The sequence below is a fragment of the Emys orbicularis genome, chromosome 12 (genome assembly GCF_028017835.1).
Source record: "Emys orbicularis isolate rEmyOrb1 chromosome 12, rEmyOrb1.hap1, whole genome shotgun sequence".
Taxonomy (NCBI): domain Eukaryota; kingdom Metazoa; phylum Chordata; order Testudines; family Emydidae; genus Emys; species Emys orbicularis.
In genome coordinates this window covers 2,245,785-2,269,500 of record NC_088694.1, presented here as the reverse complement: position 1 = coordinate 2,269,500, position 23,716 = coordinate 2,245,785, and the positions used below count along the sequence as shown (strand labels likewise).

The window sequence follows — 23,716 nt, the reverse complement described above, 5'->3', positions numbered from 1 at the left end:
ACCAACCACTAACTACTTCCGCTTACGTCTGTCCCGACACGTGGATCCAAGATGGCGGCATCGGGGGCGACGGTGAGTGGAGCGGCCCGGGAAGTCCCTGTCAGGGCTCGGTACCAGCCTCCCGGGGCGTCAGCGGAGCCCGAGCTCCGGGCCCTACCACCCTCCCCCGCCCCGGGGCTTGTCCCGGCCCCTCGCCCCGGGGCTGAGCTGGGCGGTGGCCGGGCCCGCCGAGGCCCCGGGACGGCTGTGGCGGGGCGAGGGGTGAGTTTCGAGCCCTGACTGGGGACGAGGGGGGCGCCGGCTGCCCGGGTGGGGCCTGAGGCTGCGGGGAGCCTGGGCCGGGGGTGGCTGCCGGGGGAGGGGGCATGTCCTGGGGGGCCCATTGAGGCCCGAGCTGAGTGGTGGTCGGTGCGGGAGTATGGTGAGTTTCTAGACTGGGGGTTGCTCTGAGGACCTGGGCAGGGGAGTAGCTGGGGGCGCTGGGGCCCCAGGCTCGGTCGGGGCACTGCTTTAATTCTGGAGTGTAACCCAGCTACTTGCTGGGAATCACAACTTCAGCAGCGCCCAGAACACTCTCTCGTACACGACTCTCCTGAAAGGAGCCGAGCTGTCTGTGGGATTTGTCCCCCGAGTTGATCACAGAGCAAGAGGCTCTAGCCTGAAATAACTATTCTCCTTCCTTTGAGCTGTGTGAAATAAACGCCCTTCACATGGGACACTGACTTGAGCCCCGTGGAGATGCAAACTCTGCACAGGCCAGGCTTTAACTCAGGAAAGCGTGAAATGCATTAGGTGTAAGACCTTTTATGTTAGTTGGTGGCAGTACTTTCTCTAGCCCGCCTAGCTCAGTGGTTCCTGTTACAAGGAATAATCCTGAGTCTAGTAGAATCGCAGAAGTTGTAGGTGGGACAAACTCATTACTTTGTCTTGACTAGGAACAGTGGTCATGTTCGGGTGAGCTTAGTTAATAAGTGTTAGAGCCCAACCGAGGGTTGGGAATTTGACTAGTCCAAAAATAATGGCCAAATATTGTCAAAACCGATCAAATATTTTAAGCACTGAGTTATTAGAACAATAAAACAAGATTGTATGGTCTCCAAATGGCTTAGCCTTAATTAAATACTTATGACTAATTACAAAAAAACAAGTTAGTTAACTGAGTTATTTTAACTCAAAAATGCAAAACACAGTGAAATGAAGTCCTAAAAAAATGAAGGAATGGCATCATAGTGCAATCAAAGAGGTAGGTAGGCAGGCTGCTGCCTGCATCAGGGCTTTCTTGTTGGAATAATTGACAGTATTTGACTGTGGTCAAATGGCAGTCAGTTGATATGACCAGTCAATTGATTGGCTTGCCAAGCCTAACCAAACCTAAACTAAGGGCTTGTCTACACTGGCAATTAACAGCGCTGCAACTTTCTCACTCAGGGGTGGGAAAACACACACCCCAGCGCAGCAAGTTGCAGCGCTGTAAAGCACCTGTGTAAACAGTGCCCCAGCGCTGGGAGCTATGCCCCTCGTTGAGGTGGGGTTTTTTTTTGAGCCTTGGCCGCGACCACACAAGGCAGCACTTTAGCACTGCCAGTGTAGATTAGCCCTAAATCACTTTTCCTAGTCAGGACAAATCTTAAAGTTTAAATCATACATTCCCTATCCCTGCATGAGAGAGAGATGGGTGTGTTATGTTAAACAGGAAAGTTAGCATGGTTGTTGATCTTATCACCTCCATTCGCTAGCAGACTGCTTTGTGGAATGATCTCTCTGCTGCCCTGTTATTTTACATTTTATGCTAAAAAGATTAGATTGTTGCTGTAAACATATTTCACAAAGGTGGCTTGTAGGTAAGAATTCTTGACCAAACATCCTTTCGTGGGTTTTTTCCTCCCTGTTCTAAAACAGTGATTCTCATATGTACTCTGCAGAGCTGCTTCTTTCAGAGTGATGAATTGTCAGAGTCTTCAAGGAATCTCCCTGTTTTTGTAACCCAGTCTGAGACTTGTTTATTCTGCACTTCAAAAAATACATAAACCTCCCACTGTCCCACCACTACCAATAGAGCTCCACAGTTGATAGGAACAATTGCAGAGCTAATGTAGACAAGGCTCCTGTTTCTCTTACCACTGTGGTGTCTAAACCTGTCCAGTGCAGATCTAGATGGCACAGTGGTAAAAATGCTGATGCCCTGTCTACGCAAGCATTACCACTGGCAGTAGTGAAATGGACATTTCCCCCCAAAAGCTAATACAAACACAGGTTTCTAGTTATGGTTTCTAGAGCGTTTTTTGACCAATGCATCTTTTTTTGAAGCCCCTCTTTGCCTTTGCTACTTTGTGTCTCAAGTGGTGCAGGCTTTTTGTTTGGTTTTTGGGTGGTTTTAGTATCAATTCAACTGTAATCAAATTTGTGGCTGATACTAACATTGGAGGGGATAATAAATTCACTGGAGAGCAATCAAAACCACAAAGTAACTTGGAGACAATAGAGCAGTGTGGAAGATTCCTAATTATTAGCTGTATAACTAGCTTCCAAAGGTTCCAATCAGGTCAGGGTCCCATTGTATTGGGTATTGTGCAAATATAAGACAGTCCCTGCCCAAAAGAACTTGCAAGCGAAAGCCCTGTACCTATGGACAGGAAATAAACAGAACAGCGATAAAACAGGAGGTGTGAGGATTGAGCCAACCAGCTGCACCCATCACAAAGCAAAACTATTTTCATGTCTCCTCTAATACTCTTAATATTATTTTTTAGTATACAGACTGACTAACAGTTGCTACTCTGAAAACTATTTTTAATGGAACCAAGCATTTTAGCTGACTCAGGTCGGATTGGGAGGGAAGTGTCCATCAGACCAGGTGGTTCACAATATGAAAAGGTTGAACTGTTCTCGGTAACGGCAAAATTGAGAGTAGGACTCTTTTATGTAATCCACTTAACAGAAACATGGACTTAGGCCAAACACTTAGTGCCAGGTTTAAAGGGGGATTATATTTGTGTGTCAAATATTAGTGCAAGTTGCAGTAATAAAACTAGATGTGTATACCCACCTTCCCTCCTTGGGTCCTGGAGGTCTTTGCAAGCATTAATTTATTATACCTCACAAAACAACCCATGGATGTAGGCAAGTATTACAGATGTGGGAAAAGAAGTCAGTAAGAAATCAGGTGACCTGCCTGAGGTGTCACCGTAAGTCAGTGGCAGTGCTTTTTTCTATCACATAATGTTCTTTTGTGGAAGGATATTCATACAGGTTCGGATATTATGTGTGTGGCTTATAAATGAGTGACATCAACATACTTTGTGGCTATAAGTGTTGGGGCACTGATAGCTGGGAAGGGATGTGTGAGGTGGTGTATGTCGTTTTAGAGCCAGAGGATGCCATGGGAGATTGTTTCAAGATTCTTTGCATGGAATTTTCATCTATTTTGCTTCAAACATCATTAGTACCCTGTTTGTTCTTTCACTGTGGAGTTGTTCCTTTGCCCATTTAGAAGGCTGAGGCCTCTGGGCTTGTAGACACTAGCTCTTTCTTTGGTGTAACTTAAGTCGCTCAGAGGCATGGAAAAGCCACCCCCGGCTTAAGTGCCAGTGTGGACAGTGCTATGTTGGCGGGAGGAGCTCTTGTGCTGACATAGCTACCGCAGCTCGGGGAGATGGAGTAATGACCCAGACGGGAGAGCGCATAGAGCGTCTGCACCAGCAGCGGTGCAGCTGTGCCCCTGTAGCTATTCTAGTGTAGACTAGCCCTCTGTTTTGTGTAGAGGTGAGAGCACAGGAGGCTGTTAACAGCTCTCCAAGTGTCAAGGGGGCAGTCTGAAACCAGCGTGAATGCAGCATTTGTCTCCTTGCCAAAGGCTTTCAGTGACTTCACTGAGTGCGTGTGAAAGCTGCTCAGAAATGTAATAAAGATGAGCTTGTCCACACAATTGCCAAGAATATCTAACAAGACTGCTTTAAAAACACTGGGACACACTACATAGGTTTCTCTTCTCTATTTTGCTGGCTTTTCTTCCAAACATGGCTTTATGTGAGTTAAAAGGGGCCTGGCACTGCCCCTAGTATAGAGGCCAGAAAGATGCACACTAACTGAAAGAGCAAATCACACAACAAAAGGGAAAAACTCAGTGTATATGGTGTCAGTCACCACTCAGCACCCCTACCCCTCCATTTCCACCCTTTGAGTACACCTACAATATTGTCACTGGGTTTGCAAGTGAACTTTGAAACTGGGGTCAGAAGGAAGTCCCAAAGCAAGCCCCGTATAGTGCCTGTGATACGACTAATGTTACTGCCATCCGAGGTTAGCCTGTGTGAAATAAGGTCCTGGTGCGGTTCCCAGTAGACACGTCACTGGCCTGCTTGCTGGCAGTCTTGGCAGAGAGGCCACTGATTTGAATGGGCTTTGAGACTGGCTTTTTCACCCCCCTGGAGATGGTCCCTCCAGATTAGGTTTGAGGCGTGCTGGCAGACGGGCATGGAGAGAAGCTTGCAGGGTGTTTGTTCTGTGGATAAACTGTGGAACTCAGTTTCTTGTGCTGGCATCTTCAGTGGCTGTAAAGTCTCACGCTGGGTGCACGCACTTTTTAAAATAGAATAAAAACATCTAGTGAGCTCCCATTTAGCCAAGACACAGGCAGGGGGCTTAGTGCTTTCCAAAACAGACACTTGTCTAGAGCTAACAGACTCACAGATTAACTGGTGGCCGTTCTTAACGACTTCATAAATTAGATTCATAACAATCAGTGGAACTTCCTGCTGGAATTGTTTGCTCATGTAAGTCTGGTGATTATTCGGAAGGAACTTCTTGGAGAGAATTTGGCATATGACTCTGGCTGATGCCATTCAGTGCTGAGTTTCACACTTGGAGGAACATCACTTGTCTGGTGGTAGGATTGTTACATTGTGTAGTTGGGAGGACCTTGTTGAGACACATCAGGAATTCCTGGTGGGGAAGGGTTCACTTAGCCTCACAGCAATAAAGGAGTTCTCTCTCTGGTCTATCTCAGTGAGATTTAACTTCCAGGTCCTGTTAGAATTCCTGTGCAGCTCTCTGCTTGTGGAGAGAGCTTAGAAGTAGCCTTGTTTGAAAGAAAGTGCTGCTGCTTTTTCTGTGTTTTTCTCTCCTCCAGATTTTGTTGTGCCTGTCCCTCTGATGGGTTTATCACAATGGAATGGGAACAGTAGTTCTTGCCTTGCTATCCAACTTCAGAGTGAATAATGCTGCTTCAGCTGCTTGTTTTCTCTCTCATTTGGGGCTTAGTGGTTTTGTGAGAAACTAAATAATGAAACTTAGTCAATTATGACTCTCATGCTTAAAGGTTTTCTGTTGGGATCTGGAATTGTGTAACTCCATGGTACAACTTCTTGTCACACATGGTGCAACTTCCCAGTACACCAATGGGATTTTCCATCATTAGAGTGATTTTTCTTTTTGAAATATACAGTGTAGGTGAAAGCCACAGTTGCACAGACCCATCATTCTGGAGGTCTGCTTTGATGTATCAATCAGAATGTCATGCTGATGTTTTAAGGCTCCTTTACATTGCCAGAGTGGGGTAAAGGACAGTGTGGCCTTAGAAATGCTTACAGTGCTTCAGTGATTAGAACTGGTCTAAATTTTTGGACTGAAAAAATTTCCTATCAAAACGTGCTCCATGAACTGTTTGCTACTGACCTTTCTGGAGATGGTCAGTAGCCAATATAAATTGTGAGTTTGATTCCCCAGCCCTCACTTGCTTTTCAATTGCCTATGATGTAACACTGAGCATACGGCTGCATATATTTGTTGACTGATAACTAGAAATAAAGAGCTACAAACCTAGCTACATTACTATTTGGCAAGGGGGTTTGGGGATTTCCTCCAGTGCTCCCTACTTCCATTGTATTGTAGTTTAAATAAATTACCAAAATAATTGAAACCAGAGTGATTATATTGCATTATTTTGACAAAACGTGCAGAATTTTAAAATATCATGTACATAATTTTTAATTTTTTGGTGCAGAATTCCTCCAGGAGTAAAGTAAGCAGAGTTGGGGGGGGGGGGGGTTTAAGGAGGCAGGACACAGTCCTACAACCTTTGAACTCATTTAGCTCCCGTAGCAACCTAAAGGAGTCTTGCATGTGGAGGAACTGCTGGGCTAGGCCTTGGAGTTGTGCAAATCGGTTGGCCCACGTCCATATTGTTGCAGCTAAGTTTCTTTTTTGTCTCGAAACAAGGAAGCAAACCTGCAAATGTGAAAGCAAAGGTCCTGCTGGCAGCATTAACTCCTTCCATTGCACATGCTGTGTGTAGTTAGGCATTGGACAGCTATGCCAGGAATCTAAACTGGAGAGTTCCCTGAAACCCCACCTATCTCCCGCCTCCTCTTTGTCCTCTCGGCTTCACCTTCACGGCCTTGCACAATCTCCTCTCTGCCTATGCTGTATCTTTGCTCTTGTTCTCTCCTCTCAATCCTCTCTCCTTAAGGTTCTCTGTATCTGCAGCTCTCAGCTTCACACCACCTTTCTGGCTGGCCCTTGCACCTGGAACAGTCTCCTTCTGTCAGATGTCCACTGAAGACCTGCTGCTTTCTCAAATCCTTCCTGTGATGCCTCCAGGCCTGCTCATTTCCTGAGCCACACCCCTGTATTCTGTTTTATCCAATTACATTGTAAGCTCCTCAGGGCAAGGTTTGCGCCTTACTCTGTTTTGTAAAGTGCAGTGTACGGTTCTGACACTATATAAACATTAAGTGTAGTGGCCGGGACACAGCTGGCAGCTGTGGGGAAGATGTGTGATGGGATGCAGAGCAAGGATGATTTCTCCTCTTAGCGTTTTATCCACCTATGAGACCTTTTTCATCTTAATGGGACCAAACTGGGGTTCATGCAGAGGCTTACAATATAAAGCGTTTATTCTCTAGATTAGATTATTGGATTTGGGGAATATTAGTAAAGTTGTAATTTTGTGTTGCAGTTGAATGAATATGAGAAATCAGAGAACACCACTGGATCCAGGTGTGGGTTGAGAGGATCCTTTGTGGGGGGCAATCTGCGTGCGGGCGGCTCAGTGGGAGATCCGGGTTCAGGGGGGATCTGGATGCACAGGGGCTTGTTGGGGGGGTTCTGGGTGCAACAGTAATAGGACTCTGCAGGGGGGTCCAGGTGCAGGTGATTGGGGCTCAGTGGTGGGGGAGGTCTGGGTGTGTGGGGATAGAGCTTGGCAGGGGGGTCTGGATGTGGGGGGCTCAGTGGGGGGTCCAGGTGCTGGGGGAGTGGGGCTCAGTGGGATGGGGATCCAGGTGCAGCTGGTTGGGGCTCGGTGGGGTAGGGATCCGAGCCTGGGTGGCTCGGTGGGGTGGTCTAGGTGCAGGGGGATTGGGGCTCATCAGGGGGGTTACTGAGTGAAGGTGGGTGAGGCTCGGCGGGAGAGTCTGGGTATGAGGGTGTCTGGATGCACAGGTGTTGGGCAGATGGGGGAGCTGCTCCCTGTACAGGGATTCCCCCGCAGCTGAGGAGTGACAGGTGCAGGAAGCAGGGTGGGGGGAGAAATCTGGGGGTGGGTCTGACCCAGCCCCGGATGCTGTGCAGGGGAAGAGGAAGTCCCGTCGTCCCCAGCCCAGCCAGGTCTAGCAGCTGAGCCCAGCGCAGGGTAGGAGCCACCCCCTGGGTTTTCCCCAGTCCTGCCCCATAGTGATTTACCTCTCTGCCAGCTGCCCTGGGCACCTGATACCATAGGCACCGACTTCCCCTCTGCCCAGTGGGTGCTCGACTCCCCACCCCTGCACTGCCCTCACCCCACCCCCATTCCACCCCCTCCCCAAAGTCCCCAGCCCTGCTCCCTTCCCCCAGTCCCCACCCTGCCTCTTCTCCGCCTCCTCCCCTGAGCGCATCACATCCCCACTCCTCCTCCTCCCTCCAGGAAAGTTCTAAGTGCCGCCAAACAGCTGTTGGGGGATGGGAAGTGTTGGGAGGGAGGGGGAGGAGTGGGGATGCGGCACACTCGGGGGGGGGGGGGAGCGGCTGCTAATTTTTCCCCGTGGGTGCTCCAGCCCATGCCTGAAACATATTGCTGGGGAGGGTCACATGACCGCTGCTGTGGCTTCCCTTTGCTTCCCCATCAGAAAGTCATATTCCTGCGGGGAAGCAATGAAATCTGCAGAGGACACAAATTCTGTGCATGTGCAGTGGTGCAGAATTCCCCCAGGAGTAAGGTTACAGCTGGAGTTAGCACCACTCATGAGCTGCTAATCAAATTGCTGTGTGCCACTCACGCGTTGAGTGAGAATGTTGTTTTGCAGTGTGGCTGCTCTTACTTGAGCTAATTGTTGCAGGGAAGACAAGTCCTGTGAACAGCAGCCCAGAGGTTGCTGCCGGAGAATTACTGAAGTGCACTGCTGGCAGAAATCTAGTGGCGGGTCTAATACCCAGCTCTACAGTGAAACATGGAGTTACCAGGGTGAAGAATAATGTGTATTGTACTTGGGAATAGGAAAATCAGGTGTCGGCCTGGGGAATGTTACCCACCTATCAGATTATGTAGTGTGCAGCAAGAATGTAAAGGGGGGAGGGGGAGGTTCTAGATACAGCATGTCAGGGAAAGGTGTCTTTGTAGGGAGTGGAATGAGAAAAATGGTAAGGAGATCATCCAGTGTCCATGGTCAACTGCTTCAGAGCTCGTTACTCCAGATCTGTAGCACTTTGCAGTTTTGGTCTATAGTGTATTCCACCTAAGACTTTTGAAGCACTTCGTGAATATTAATTGAGCTTCACAACACGCATCTGAGGTAAGTAGGCAGGCAAATATTATCCCTACTTTAAAGGTGGAAAAACAGAGGTGGGAAGTGACTTGCCAAAAGTCAAAGTCAGGAATAGAACCCAGTTCGTCTGACTCAGTTGTACTTGAATTGCTAGACCATGCAGCCTTTATAAATGGCATTAGCGGAGTGGGGAATTTCTTGTCCACCATGTCACCTTTCTTCCATCAGGTTTTGCTCTGATGTGTCCCCCGCAGGGGGTGCAGCTGTGATATCTCTTTTCCTTTCCAGGAAAGGCTGATGTGTTTGCTGATGCTGCTTGCGCTCTTTCATGAAACAAGCTCCTTCTATGTACCAGGTGTAGCTCCAATTAACTTCCACCAGAAGGACCCTGTAGAAATCAAGGTAGGATGGATTTCACAGGAACAAAAATGGCAAGAGGGAACACGTTTAATTATAGCACAGTAGTCAAGTGGGACGACCAAAGTCAAGCTTTGGAATCCTGCCTCTAAAATTCAGTGCTTATGTAAAATGTCAGTAAAAAGGGGCTTCTGGGACCATACCTGTCCTCCTCCCTGCTCAAAGTCCCAACTTATTTTTTTATTCTCTTCGGTTTCTCTCTTTGGCCACTCATTTCTTCTCTCAAGTATTTCTTCGAACCAGGCAAACAGCTGCACCAGAATCCGTATAGACGTCGCTCTGCTTGGCACACAAGGTTTCCCAGTGGCATTGGTTACAACGTGAAAGTAACCAAAACTTCTCTGTCTCCAATATTGTGCATGATATATACATGAGGTAACTGAGTGAAACTGCCATCGGGGCAGCACTTGGGCCACAAGCAAAGCGTGAAGTGGCTGTGTCCTGCAGATGATGGGATAAAGCCAAGGATAGAACCAAACACTTTACAGTTGTTAGTTCAAGTCAGTTCTCACGAGCTCTCTCCCCTCGCCAGGAATAAACTGAACTCCACAATATGCCCCCCACATCCATCCTCCAGACCTTAAACGCCCACGGAGATGGCAAAGGCTGCCACAGGGTGTTGGCACTCCCACAGAATGTTATTAATACCCAACTCTGGAACTGCGTGTGCCCTGCTGGGAGAGAGTTTAGACTTGCTGTCTAGACAGCAACAGTCTTAAAGCCATTTATTTATTTATTCTAAAGCTGTGGGTTTAATTTCTTACAGGGCATCCAGAAAAGTAGATGTCTGTGGGGATGCTGGGGTTGGCTAGTCATATACCAAGCACAATGCAACTCACTTTCTGGCCACAAATCCCCTGACCCAAGCTATTTTTAAGCAAACAAGGCTAGCCCCAGGCTACAGTAAAATCACAAAGTAGCCTCAGGAGGGATTGGATTGGAATAGCAACTCTCAAAAGGATTTCAAAAGCCACATGTGTCCTCCAGCAATGAGACCAGTTGGCAAATTTTCCTATACGTTTCCAATAAGTGAGGATGGCCTAAGTTACAAATAGCTCCTGTTTGTCAGAACAGATGTGCCCTTTATATTGGATCTCTCTGCACCTCAGTTGTGCCCTGCGTTTTTGTGGGTGCCCGCCAGCAATATTCAGTTTTGTCAATATCCGTTGTGTCTTCAGAAGCAGCTTCTGCTCAACTCTTCATATAGGATTGAGGACATGACCAGGGCCAGGTCTATACTACTAACTTTTGTCAGCACAGCTATGTTGGTCGGGTGCACGGAGGGTGATCTCTGACCACAACTGTGAGTAAAAGCCTCCACTGCAGAAACAGTTATTCCTGCAAAAGTGCAACTTTGCTTGGATGAGCTTCCTACACACCTTGTGTAGAGCTGGCCTAGGATTTTTCCAAAGGCGACGACAGTGGTAACGCCAAACCGTTTTCACGAACTTGAGACCCATTCATGTGCTTCAGAAAATAGGCATGGGAGAGATTCAGGAGGACGGTAGTTATAGGGGAGTGACACTCCAACTACATTGGGCACATCTGCTTCAGGCATTTCTTTGCTACTTAAAGATGGGGCTGCTGCAGCATGTATGGCACATAAAACTATTAATAGGCTGCAGAGGTGAAGAAGTCCGGACTTAAACATAACTTCCATGTCCCCTTTCCTAGAACAGGGCTCCAAATAAAGGCTTGGAACTAATGTATCTGTGTGTCTTGAGAAGAAGACAGTTGCATGGTAAAATTTGAGAGGGATCCCCTTCTATTATACACAATGGAGTTCACTCCCCCACTGCTGCCCAACCAGCCCCTTACAAACACTTCATACTCATTTCTGGCTCTCTGGTGCCCTAGTTAACTTTGCTGATAGAGGTGTCACTGTGATAGTTCCTGTGCGTAAGAGAATTGCTCCACTAAGCCTGATGTAGCTGGTGGAGTTGGTAACCTTACAGACTTCAGTTACTGGAGAGTTAATGTGCCGTGGTTGGTGAAGGTATTTCCTACACTTAGTGGATTAATTGTTTGGTGGTGGTGGGAAGGGCAGTTCAGATAGTCTCAGTGGGGGGGAAGCCAATCTTACAAAGTGTTTTTTCCCTTTGAAATTAGTCTCCTGAATGAGACTTCAACTTCCAGCTGATGTAGGGAGCGTAGGAAATGGTCTGAGTTTTTAGCGGGTCACAGAGGGGAAGATAACAGCTGCTTCTTTCTTCAGGCTGTGAAGCTCACCAGTTCACGAACCCAGCTGCCATATGAGTACTATTCCTTGCCTTTCTGCCAACCCAACAAGATAACGTACAAGGCTGAGAATCTGGGTACGTCTCCATCATACAGCACGATCTCAGTATGTAAATATGTTGCTGTCTAGGCCTGTGAAATGTCCTAGGCTGAGCAGTAGCAGCACCTGTACTTGGAACACAGTAATATTTGCAGCCCTACCTCTTGCATGGTACAGGCGTGAGTGACTCCAATGTGTGCATTTTAAGTGGGAGAAATAATTGCAAACGTAGCTTATGATAACCTGTGACTTAAAAGAGGGGAGGTGCTCTCCAGTGTGCCATGCTCTTCTTGCTAGTTGATCAGAGGCAACAGCAGGAAGCTGGAATTCCCAGTTAGCCAAGAAGTGATGGGAAACGCTTCTTTGGTGGGTTATTTCTGTAGGTCCCTCAATGTACTTGGTGCTTCAGACAAACAAGACGAGATCCTTGCTCCAAACTGTCCTTTCGCATCTCTTTCCATAAGGCTCTGCTGTCCACACTGTAACTCGCTGAAGCTGCCGTCGTTGCTCCATGATATGCAGCATGCTAGAAACCCGATGGCAGAATCAGTGTTGCTTGATAATGGTGTCCCTCACCCCTCCCATTGTGTCTGTTTCCCAGGTGAGGTTCTGCGGGGGGACCGGATAGTAAACACGCCATTCCAGGTCTTCATGAACATAGAGAAGAAATGTGAGGTTCTGTGCAACTTTCCCAACAAGCCAGTCACCCTGACAGTGGAACAGAGCAAGCTGATTGCAGAGCGTATCCGGGAGGATTACTATATCCATCTGTGAGTTGCCACCGAATCTCACTGTGCCAGGGTTGGGTTGGAATCGCTGCGCTGTGGGCTGGTTTGATTTGAAAACGTTGTGTATCTTCAGTATTGCTGATAACTTGCCTGTGGCCACGCGGCTGGAGTTCTATTCAAATCGTGAGGAGGAGGAGAAGAAGAAGGAAAAAGACGTGCAGTTTGAGCATGGATACAGGCTTGGTTTCATGGACAGTAATAAGGTAACCTGTTCTTTAGGCTTCCTGTATAAAGCCTCTGTAGGATCCCTGGAAAAGCCTGTTCTGGAGAACCTTGTGGGCCTCCTTCAAAAAGTATAAAATGCACCATGATGTTAGATGCTGCCACCAGGTGCTGCTGAGTGGCTGTATGCAGGACTGAAATATGGTATTGAGATCCTCAGGCCTAGGCGATGTCTTCACTTAAACCACTACAGCAGCATCGCTGCCGTGCTGCTGCAGCACTTCAGTGTAGACACTCCCCAAAGTGATGGGAGGGGTTCTCCTGTCGCTGTCGTTAATCCACCTCCCCGAGAGGCAGTCGCTAGGTCGACGGAAGAATTGTTCTGTCAACCTAGCGCTGTCTACACTGGAGGTTAGGTCAGCTTAAGTACGTGACGTGGGGATGTGGATTTTTCACACCCCAGAGCAAAGTAGCTGAGTCCATCTAATTTTCTAGTGTACGCCGGCTCTGAGGGAATGGAAAAAAGAGTTAGAGAAATGGTGTGGCCTATTGATTAGGAGATTGGGAGCCAGGACTCCTGGGATTTGTTCCTAGCTCTGCCACTGATTCACCAGATGACATTGAGGATGCTTTGTGCCCCCTCTGTAAAGTGGCGGTAGTTACGTCCCAGGAGTGCTGTGAGGATTATCTAACGCTTGTAACTTGCTTTGAGATCCTTGTATAAATGCCACTGAGTATTTCTCACAATATTTTTATTAACAAAAGGAACTGGCTGGAATACAATCATGGAGAGTGTATTAATTCAGTTTAGAGAGCAAAAGTCAGAATTCACTCAAGTAAAATCCAATTGTTTAAGTGTGACGCAAACAAATATGATTACGGAGGGAGGTAAAGGGCATATAATAGTAGGGAAAATAAAAAGACATTGGCCAAGTTATAAGAACAGCCACCTGGCCACTTTGTGGAGATTTCAGACTTGTGTACAGTTGTATGTGTAGTTTGCAAGCACAATTACCATTATTGCATGTGCATTTGCAGTGATTGCATGTGCCAATGGCCAGCTATGTGTCTGACTCATCATTTGTTCATGTGCGTGGTGTACTTGTGTGTGCAGTTGCACATGCACTTCTGATCACTGGCTTTAAGCTCTTCTGGATGAGGGAAGGCTTATGTACTTTTATGGAGCTGCTGTGCTTTGCCCATGTATGATCGGGGCTGCAGTTGCCTTGAAGAAGCTGTGACTAGCATGTGACAGCCAGGACCCCCTGCGGTATATGTATTTGGTGTACTAGAGAAACATTGTAGAGCAGTAAGTTCAAAGGAGCACCTGTTGCTAGTGGAGTCATGCCATGCAAAATGCTGTTGAACAGTTGGCTGGGTTCTGCCCCTTAGTATATCTCTGGTCACCTGATCTGAAATGGAGTGAAACATTCATTCCTATTTTGACCAAAAGCCTGAGACAGTTACTGAGAGAGAGAGTAAAGGAACAGGATCTCTCGAGAGCTCAGAGAGAAATAGAGAACGCAGCCTTGCTGTGTAGCCCAGATTATCTGAGGCTGTTGGAGTCCTTAACCTTCTGGGGAATGTGCAGCTGTTGCCCCAGGTGTTGTCTATTTCTCCCTTGAGCCACTAACACTTTTTTTAATGTCAATCTGTTTTAGTTCTACCTGCACAACCACCTCTCCTTCATCCTTTACTACCACAGAGAGGAGGTGGAGGAGAATCAGGAGCCCACCTACAGGGTTGTGCGTTTTGAAGTGGTTCCCCAGAGCATTAAACTTGAAGGTAAATTATGTAGTCTACCCTGGCCTGTAAGGATGGCAGCAGAGCTCCCTACAGTCACTGCCATCTGCATTGCAGGTCCAAAGAGGAACCTAAATCCCAGGTGGCAAGTTCCAGTTGCAAAGCAGACTTGGACATTGGAATGAGGGATTTTGTAATATGCCCCAGTAAATAAAAGCACCTGCTCTGATACAAAAGCAGTGGGATGCATGCTTGAAACCGAAATGAACCACGAGAAAACTGATCAAAGGAAATATCCTTTTGCATAATTAACCCATGGAACTCATTGCCACTAGCTTTCACTGAGGCTATCAAGGTTCAAAAAGACAGTGGACATAGACATTAATATGGATAAGGAGAACGTCCACGGCTACACTGGATGGAATTTTAAAAAAATTCTTAGATGGTATATAAGTCCCTGTTTCAGGGCATGAGCCCCAACCTCTTGCTGTTGGGGGTTGGAATGAAACTCCCTGTATGGGTTCTGTTATCCTATGCACCTTCCTAAGCAGCATCTGATATCAGACCCTGTTGGAGACAGGGGATGGAAGTAGATGAACCTTGGTCTGATCTAGTATGGTAATTTTTATGATCCTGCTACCTCCCTGGGCGTAGGAGGAGGTGGGGGGTTGATGGGTCTTCAGTGTTTCTGGTGGAGCTGAGGATCCACCTGCTTATTTCTCTTCCAAACCCCTGTCTTATGAGGCTTTTTCTGTAGCCTCCATCTTTCCAGCTAAGGAGGGGCCTAGCCAGGGTTCCTTTCAGGGTGGGTTCATGCTGGTCCTTTATTGGCTGGAAGGATAGCTTTTGAACAATGCAGAGCTGCGCTCAGCCTCCAAGGGAGGGAACTTGCTGTCCCCTCAGTGCATTCTGCGCTCTTCAGTATGAGCAAGACTGGGCCTTAGATTTCTGGGGGAAGCTTGGTTGCCCTTCCCTTTGTGTGGTGGAGGGAAATGCAATGTGGTACATACAACGTGTGGATGTTTTCTCCTATAGATCTGAAGGCAGATGAGAAGGGCACTTGTATGCTGCCTGAAGCTGCAGGCTCAGCCCCTCAGGAGATAGATCCCACTAAGAAGAACCAGCTGCTCTTCACCTACTCTGTCCACTGGGAGGTGAGGCAGTAAGGAGGGACTTGGCTGACCTGTACCCTGGGATGAGGGAGGAGCATGTGCTGGGCTCCAGAAAGAAAAGTGCCGTGGGTGTTCGTGTTGCAGACAGGGGAGTAATGAATGGTGTGTGGGTACACTGTGATGAGCAAGTAGGGGGAGCTGATGGCTTTTGGGGTGTCTTATCAGTTTCCGAACATGCTGCTCTCTTCCTCCAGGAGAGTGACATTAAATGGGCTTCTCGCTGGGACACCTACCTGACCATGAGTGATGTGCAGATCCACTGGTTTTCCATCATTAACTCAGTCGTGGTTGTCTTTTTCCTTTCAGGTGAGTGAGACCTTGTGGTGGGGGTTAATCTCCCCATTGCTAGCCACTGGGGGTCAGGAACTTGCTTTAGCTGTCAGCTGCAGGTGGGCATGTCTGAATTCCCAAATAGGTGCAGTAAAAAAAAGGTATTGACATGGGTCAGTTTGTGTAAAACTCCCACCCCAGGCAGCACCTTTTGGAGTCAGCCCTTGGCTCTTGTTTCTTGTATGGTCAACTGGACTTTGGGGTGGAGGAGTCCATTCATGCTTTGACTTCTGCCACACCCCATGCTCACGAGTATTGGGGTGCAACTGTCTCTGCTCCGTAGAGTTCCACAGCTTAGTAGGGAGACTGGGAACAAACCTGGAAAGACAACATGGCCTTGTTTGTGCATAAATACTATTCTTTGCCCTCTGAGGGCTTGATCCTATGCTCACTGAAGGCAATGGCAAAGCTCCAATTGACATAGTGGTGCAGGAGTAAGCTCTGGGAGAGCAGCTGAGTTGCCTAAGTCATGTCGCTTGGGACCAAGCACAGAAGGAATGAGCCAAGGAACTGAGAGTCCGAGTTGTGGTTCTGTAGCATCTGGGAGAGTAGGCATGGCAGGGTTACTTGGGAGCCTTCTAACAATGTCTCATTCACTCTGGGTTTGTGTGTTTTAGGTATTCTCAGCATGATCATTATCCGCACTCTCAGGAAGGACATTGCCAACTACAACAAGGAAGATGACATTGTACGAAATGTATCTATTCTCCTGGGGGGGAGCTGTGTAAAACCAGAACGTGTGGGAAGGGACCCTCTCTGAAGACTTGATGCATTTCCCCCACCCCCACTTTGTTAGAAGCACTATTGAAGGTGGGAGGGGCAGCTCTGTAATAAACTGATGGGGAGGATAGGATGGTTAGGTGAGCCACTGGTGCATTCAACAGCTGAGCTGCTCAGCCATGCTGCTGGGGGTTCATTACCACTAACGTGATTAAACTCTTCCAGACTTACTGAGTAGCTAGCTCAGTGAACACGTGTCCTGGTATGTGACAATCCAGATCTAAAGCTGTGTTTAGAGACCTTCAGTTTAAAACCCAAGAAGAACGCAGAGTCTCTTGTCAGAATGATGGAATCCCTGAAAGGAAATTGGTGTAGGGAGTGTGAGACATCCAGAAGGAACCTGTGCTTCCATCTGGCTGATAGAATCTTAATGCCCCCTTTTCTGGTTTTGCTACAGGAAGATACAATGGAGGAATCTGGTTGGAAACTTGTGCATGGAGATGTCTTTAGGCCTCCACAATATCCCATGATTCTCAGCTCACTACTGGGCTCTGGAATTCAACTCTTTTGCATGATCCTGATAGTTATCTGTGAGTATCACCACTGGGTTTGAGCAGCCTTAACATGAGGGGAAAGAGAATTATCTAATATAGGCCTGATCACCAGCAGAGCTTCAGCAGCAGGTGGTGCTTGCCTTGTCTCGGGATGAGCCTCTCCATTTGCTGGCTATGTCCTGTTTCAGGGCAGATTCAGACTACAGAGCCATACTCAGTAGTTCCAGGTTTCTAGGTGCCTTTCCCTAAGGAAAGCACCCATATTTTTCTATGTAGTGTCAGCTGGTTTTGAGTGGTTTGGATGCTGGGGTCCACCAGTGATCTGAGAGCTCTGTGTTGGGCTGGCTGGTGGGGTTGTGGGCAGACTCTAAAAGGTAAAGCACACACTGTCTTCCTGAGCTGCACCTGTTAATGTAGTTAGAAACACTAAGAGGTTTGACGTGTATTGCTCTTATTTGAGACCAAAGCCTTGGTGCTACTTGGAAGGGTCTTATCTCCCTCCTTGTCTCTGGTCACCAGAGGCTGTTGGTCTCAGGTCTGAGAAAATGAGTTCTCTGTGGGAGGTGAAGCGATCCCAGGTTGCTGGATTCTCCAGCCAGATGGTGCAAACCAGGGCTCCTCTAGTGAGCATTCGCTAGAGCATGTCCATCAGTTGCCACCTTTCTCTTGTGTTTTGCTTTGCAGTTGTTGCCATGCTGGGGATGCTGTCGCCTTCTAGCCGGGGCGCCCTGATGACTACAGCCTGCTTTCTCTTCATGTTCATGGGGTAGGTGTGGCTCCTGCCCTGCGCCATGATGCTGTTGCCTGTCAGGTAATGGGAAGTAACCTGGCTTCTCTCCTGTTTTCCATCCCAGGGTTTTTGGTGGGTTCTCTGCTGGCCGTCTTTATCGGACGCTAAAAGGCCACAGATGGAAGAAAGGCGCCTTCTGTGTAAGTGACTCTTTGAGTCTCTTTGCCACGCTTGCCCAAGGCAGAATACACTTCTTGCTTTTGATCGCAGTTAAGCATCCTGCTGTAGGCATTGCTGGGCAGGTGGGCATTGCCCAGCTGTATCATAGAGAGAGAAGCTGGGTATGGGGTTGGGGTCCTGGCAGGTCTGTGGGGGGGAAATCCTGACAAGGAAGAGGTCTTTTGGGTATGGACCACAATAAAGCAGAAGGGCATGGGGGTAGGATCACAGGCATGCATGAAGTGGAGGGGTGTTTTTTCTGCACCTAATTTACCCCAGTAATGGGCCCATTAAGAACACCTGGGGTAGTGATGCCCAAACTTTTCCTCTTGTGCTCCCCTCCTCCCCCCCATAATGGAATGTGTCCACACACACCCCAGGCCAGGAGGGGTAGGAGGTTGCAGGCGGCGGTTGGAGACTGGGGGGGCGGGGGCGTGCCCCCACAGTTTGGGGACCAGTGACCTGGGGGATAATGAGCTCCCACTCTTTTAACATGTGCTCTTTCCCACAGACGGCAACCCTGTACCCTGGTGTAGTCTTCGGGATCTGCTTTGTCCTGAACTGTTTCATATGGGGGAAGCACTCCTCTGGAGCGGTGTGTACCCACTTCTCCTTGCAAACCTGGCTGGGTAGGGTGATCATAGAGTTCCTGGGAGGGTGCTTAATTTCTGGGTTCCTCTAGTTTATGGAGGTGTCGGCAGTCAAGAGCTGGGCCAAAGCAGGTCTAGGCTAGTGGGGTCTGGAATGCTGTTGAAGTGAAGTGTTCCATCTGCAAATGCCCTGGTGAGGGGACTTTCCTTGGCTGTGCCCGTTGGGAGGGCCACAGTCTGACAATCACACAAAGACAGGAACAGTTTAAAAAAGCAAATAAGTGCATGTTAAAAAGGACCTGCCTGCACACCATGAGGTATTTGAAGCTATCCCTGGACACAGGTAGGATGTGAGGAGAGGTAAAAGGGATGCCTGAACCCCAGGCAGGGTGGAGCCCAGATCAGCTGCATTTCCAGCTGTAACTAAGATGCTGCAGGGGAGGTTGTTACCTGTGGGGACACAAGAGATTAGATAAAACTGGCTGCTATGGGACACAGCCTCTTGGGTTTGGGTTCTAATTGCTCTGTCCTGTATGGTCAGTACAGAGTCTGTCTAAAAATGGCCAGAGCCTGAGTTCCCCCAGGATTCAGAGGGACTTAGAGTATCAGGATCTTCAGTTGTGGGGGAATCCATGCTCCCAGAAATAGAGCTCATTTAAAGCCAGTGTGAATGGTGGAATCTAAAGCATTCCCATGATGTGACGAGGAGCCACCTCTGGTCCCTCACTGACATCCCATGGTTGGTTGGTTGGTGAGCTGGACTTTGAAAAGCCTTGTCTGATTGTTGGCATTGGAGAATTTAGTGGGTAGACTTGCTAGGACCCTAGTGGTGACGCTTGCTGTGGTTCCAGGTTCCTTTCCCCACCATGGTGGCCCTGCTCTGCATGTGGTTCGGTATCTCCTTGCCCTTGGTCTACCTGGGATACTACTTTGGATTTCGCAAACAGCCATATGATAATCCTGTGCGGACCAATCAGATTCCAAGGCAGATCCCGGAGCAGAGGTGGTACATGAACAGATTTGTTGGGTGAGTGGCAAATGTGTAGTAAATCTGGTGGTTTATTAGAAGACTTCCCCAAGTCCCTCTGCCCACTGTACAAGTCAGCCATCTGGTGGTCTCTGGACATCACAGGTGAATTGCAGGTGCGTGGGCAGCCCCTCCCACTGCCCTACACTTTACTCATTGTAACATTGTGCTGCTTAGAGAAATAGTAAATGTACCCTGGTCTGTATCTTAGTACCTCCTAACTACCTACCTAATGAGATTTATTAAGTGCCAAGAAAGCAGGAATTGCTCATTTAATTGTGAGAGACTTATTCCAGCAGCATGGAGGTTAAGTCCATTAATGGCTATTAGCCAGGATGGGTAAGGAATGGTGTCCCTTGCCTCAGTTTGTCAGAGGGTGGAGATGGATGGCAGGAGAGAGATCACTTGCTCATTACCTGTTAGGTTCACTCCCTCTGGGACACCTGGAATTGGTCACTGTCAGTAGACAGGATACTGGGCTAGATGGACCTTTGGTCTGACCCAGTCTGGCCGTTCTTATGTTCTTAGCAGTATCCTTTTGACCCTAAGTGTATCTGGGTCTGGGTGGTGGTTTTCTAATCTTTGAGTAAAGACAGTCATGTTTTGCTGGTGACAGAATTTCTCCCTCACTCATAGGATTCTTATGGCTGGCATTCTCCCTTTTGGAGCCATGTTCATTGAACTGTTCTTCATCTTCAGTGTAAGCACCAAATCCACCTCTTTTTAAAATAAGAATCCTACTGCTTCTGCCTTGAGCCTTTAAGGAGAGAAGGATTGTCCACCTGGAGTAGACCTATCTTGGTGTGTGCAGGGAGTGGGTAACAGCTTTGCTGCCCCTCTGTGGCCCTGTGAAGGGGAAGCACTGGACCACAGGTCTTCCAGACTGTTTTCTTGCTGGGATTCTTGGAAGATGTCGTGGGTTAGATTTGATCCTACAGAATCTTTTTGGGTTATTCTTGGCTAAGGACAGCCAGGATGAAGGGATGCCCAAGCTTTTCAGATGAGACAAGTGCAGTTCCTTCCCATTTCTCACCTTCACATGGAAGTGACCAGAAGAAATTACAGAGGTCTTGTTACTTTGGAGAACAAAGACCTGCTCCATGAGCAAGAATCCTTATCTTGGGAAGGAAGGTGTCACCATGATGGCTCTTCCCACCTCATACTGTGTCCCTGAGATTGCTTGGCCCCTTTCCCTTAGCTTTTCAGGGTCCAGGCAGCTATTTCTTGCCTAGCTTTGTGAATTTGCTCTTCCAGCCTAATGCCTTTCAAGGCATGTTGTAAAGTATAACAGGCTTCATGTATCTGCTAGACCCACCCTAGGAGTGAGCAAACCACTTACTGTTACTTGGGTCAGCGGTTATGAAAAGTTAGATTAATGTCTATTGAGTTACACCAGTGTCTTCTGGTGCAGTGTTGTGTGAGGAACTTACGCTGTCTTTGTTTCAGGCGATCTGGGAGAACCAGTTCTATTACCTCTTTGGCTTTCTCTTCCTGGTTTTTATAATCCTGGTGGTATCCTGCTCCCAAATCAGCATCGTTATGGTGTACTTCCAGCTCTGTGCTGAGGTGAGACATACTCCTGTTGCAGTTTCAGTAGCTATTTGTGAACAGACCTTGTGTCTTTCAAGAAGTGCTGTTACTTGATTGTTACTTCACCACAGAAGTCTAGTCCGCTGATGTGAGGCCCAAGCTTATAAGGTGCTGAATGCCTCAACTCCCACAGACTTCAAAGGGTGTGAGGTTGCTGAGCACCTTGCAGGATGGGGCCCAGACTCTGTCTCAAAGGAAGCTGCAAAAGACAGGTGCAGGAAGACTCGTTTCAAGTATAATTATTTCCTGGAGAAATACCTCCAATCTGCAGATATTTGAGGGAGAGCTCTGTCTTGTTTCCCATGGCATATGCCACAACAGTGGCCTGGCAAGGTGCTGGCTTTGTTTCATTGTTCATTATTTGTTCTCTAATATACTTAAGACAATTTGTAAATTCGGGGGGAGGGATAGCTCGGTGGTTTGAGCATTGGCCTGCTAAATCCAGGGTTATGAGTTCAATCCTTGAGGGGGCCATTTAAGGATCTGGGGCAAAAATCTTGTCTGGGGATTGGTCCTGCTTTAAGCAGGGGGTTGGACTAGATGACCTCCTGAGGTCCCTTCCAACCCTGGTATTCTATGATTCTAAATGATTCATAGTAGTTTCTTCTTTGTAAGATGAATGAATCCCCAAATGGTGGCTTTCCTTTGAAAAAAGGAGGGTGGTAACCTACCTGCCTCAGGGGATAATTCGTACCCCACCTGGACCAAGGAGGCACTGTAGGTCATGTGTACCTAGGAGCCCAAGAGGGAAATGAAGTCCTTGGAATAATGCAGTCTCTCTCTTCTACCCTGTCAGGATTATCGCTGGTGGTGGAGGACCTTCTTGGTTTCTGGTGGATCTGCCTTCTATGTACTGATTTATGCCATCTTTTACTTTGTGAATAAGGTATTATCAGTCCCCACTGTGTAAAAGCTCTGTCTTCCCTGAGGGCATAGTAGAATTTGAAGAGAGAATACCTATTGGGTCATCTGGTTCTAGTCCATCCCCCTGCCAGTGCATGGCTGTTCTCTGCAGTATCTTCTTTTGTTCATTGTCCAGTGCTCTTTTGTGTCTCTAAAGATGATTCTGTTAATTACACTATTCAAGTTCAAGAAGGTTCAGGTACTTGTAGACTCCAGTCTGGCCTGCATCCACTTATGGGGAGTAATGTTTGCTTAATGTTCTCAAACGCTGCCTTGGGGGGATCATCCTTAGCTGGGGTGAAATTATTTCAGGTTGGGCTTTACTCCTCTCCTCCCCCCCCCCCCACCCCCCCACACACTCTGCCAGTGAATCCCAGCTATAACTTGGAGGGAGCTCCATCTTCTAAGGGGAGAGGAATTTAGCTTCCATGTCCAACTTATCCTGTGCTTTCTTTTCTCACTCTGCTTCCCCCCGACCATTCTCTTGTGGAAGAGGAATAGGCCATTGACTGAGCTGGGAAGTTGACTCTTAGCATCACTTTGTATTAAGGCTCACTTTGCTTTTTCTCGTCTATTCTAGCTGGATATCGTTGAGTTCATTCCCTCCTTACTCTATTTTGGCTACACTGCTCTCATGGTCCTGTCTTTCTGGCTCCTCACTGGCACCATTGGCTTCTACGCAGCCTACATGTTTGTCCGTAAGATCTACGCTGCGGTGAAAATAGACTGAAGATGCACAGACTCAGCACAAAGCAGACACCTCTGTGTGCATTTCCTCCTGGAAAGGAAGAGGGGGATCCTTTCCCAGTTCTTTTAAGGAAACAAAACCCAATGGGGGAGTGACGAGAGAAATAAATAACTCCTGCTCATTTTGGAATGTAACTTTTGGCACAGCGTACATGGATTCTGGGGCTACTTCTGGGGGGAGGGGTGTGTAGATACCTTGCATTTTAAGTTTATTATTTTATTCCAGTTTTGAGGGATTTTTAGCAGAAAAATATCCCTCTATGTAAGTAAGCCCCTTTTTTGCTCATTCATTCTTTTGTTTATGTTGAATAACGAATGGATTTGAGACAGCAATGGAAACATTTGGGAAACATTTTTTTTTTCAGCCCTTATGGCACTTGGGTTCAGGGGGAGTCTTCAGACGAATAACACACAGGGTTTGTCTCCTGTCTTGGTTCTGCTTGGAAGAGGTGGAGGGTGCCTCAGTCCGTGGTGAGCTAGGAGGATCTCAAAGGCTTCCCCTGCATGAATGAGTCTGGCATGCTTTGACTACAGCGATTTCAGTTCCAACTGGTTTACAGTTCCATGGAGGTGCCATTCAGAATCTGGCAAGTGCAATTTCACTCTGAGAGGGCTTGAGAACCGTAACCCTCTGCATCATTTCTCCCTCCCCCTACTTTTGGACAGCGTATAACATCCCAGATGCATAAACTGGAGGGGCTCAGAGGAGGGCAGGAGTGATTCTCTTCTGGAAGAGCTGAGTCACCTTTACTGGCAGCGCGAAGAAGCAGAACATGGAGTTGTACCAGAAGCAGCGTAAATACTTGTTGCTTCTAGAGCACAAGGCCCTGTACCCTGGAGAACATTTATGAGATGGCCACATGGTTTTGTTCCATTAATTGCTTTGGCCATCTGAGGAAACGGGATAGTCATACTACTTAGGAGAGGCCTCTGAGGTTGGGTAAAGCCCTGTGTAGAGAAACTCATTACTGTGTTGCTTTAGTGCCAAGAAATCTCTGCATCAGTGTG

General features: G+C 47.8%; 1 protein-coding gene across 1 annotated transcript; it reads left to right on the top strand.

Annotated features, from left to right (window-relative positions):
* The first annotated feature begins 40 nt into the window (after window positions 1-40).
* On the top strand, window positions 41-22,745 carry TM9SF4 (transmembrane 9 superfamily member 4). Its single transcript, XM_065413913.1, has 18 exons — window positions 41-72; window positions 9,027-9,140; window positions 11,371-11,470; window positions 12,035-12,203; window positions 12,295-12,424; window positions 14,045-14,168; window positions 15,162-15,280; window positions 15,493-15,604; window positions 16,246-16,316; window positions 16,806-16,938; window positions 17,587-17,668; window positions 17,757-17,832; window positions 18,363-18,446; window positions 19,293-19,468; window positions 20,105-20,168; window positions 20,915-21,034; window positions 21,855-21,944; window positions 22,542-22,745. Exons 1-18 carry the CDS (start codon window positions 52-54, stop codon window positions 22,689-22,691), a joined length of 1,935 nt encoding a protein of 644 aa, XP_065269985.1. The 5' UTR covers window positions 41-51; the 3' UTR covers window positions 22,692-22,745.
* The last annotated feature ends 971 nt before the right edge of the window (window positions 22,746-23,716 follow it).

What these genes read in the sequence shown, in the direction of transcription:
- TM9SF4 (XM_065413913.1), top strand. Translation starts at nt 52, where the DNA reads ATGGCGGCATCGGGGGCGACG. An exon ending in CCAGAGCATTAAACTTGAAG is followed by an intron (nt 14,169 to 15,161) that starts GTAAATTATGTA and finishes TTTCTCCTATAG; the next exon opens with ATCTGAAGGCAGATGAGAAG. An exon ending in GGAAGCACTCCTCTGGAGCG is followed by an intron (nt 18,447 to 19,292) that starts GTGTGTACCCAC and finishes CTGTGGTTCCAG; the next exon opens with GTTCCTTTCCCCACCATGGT.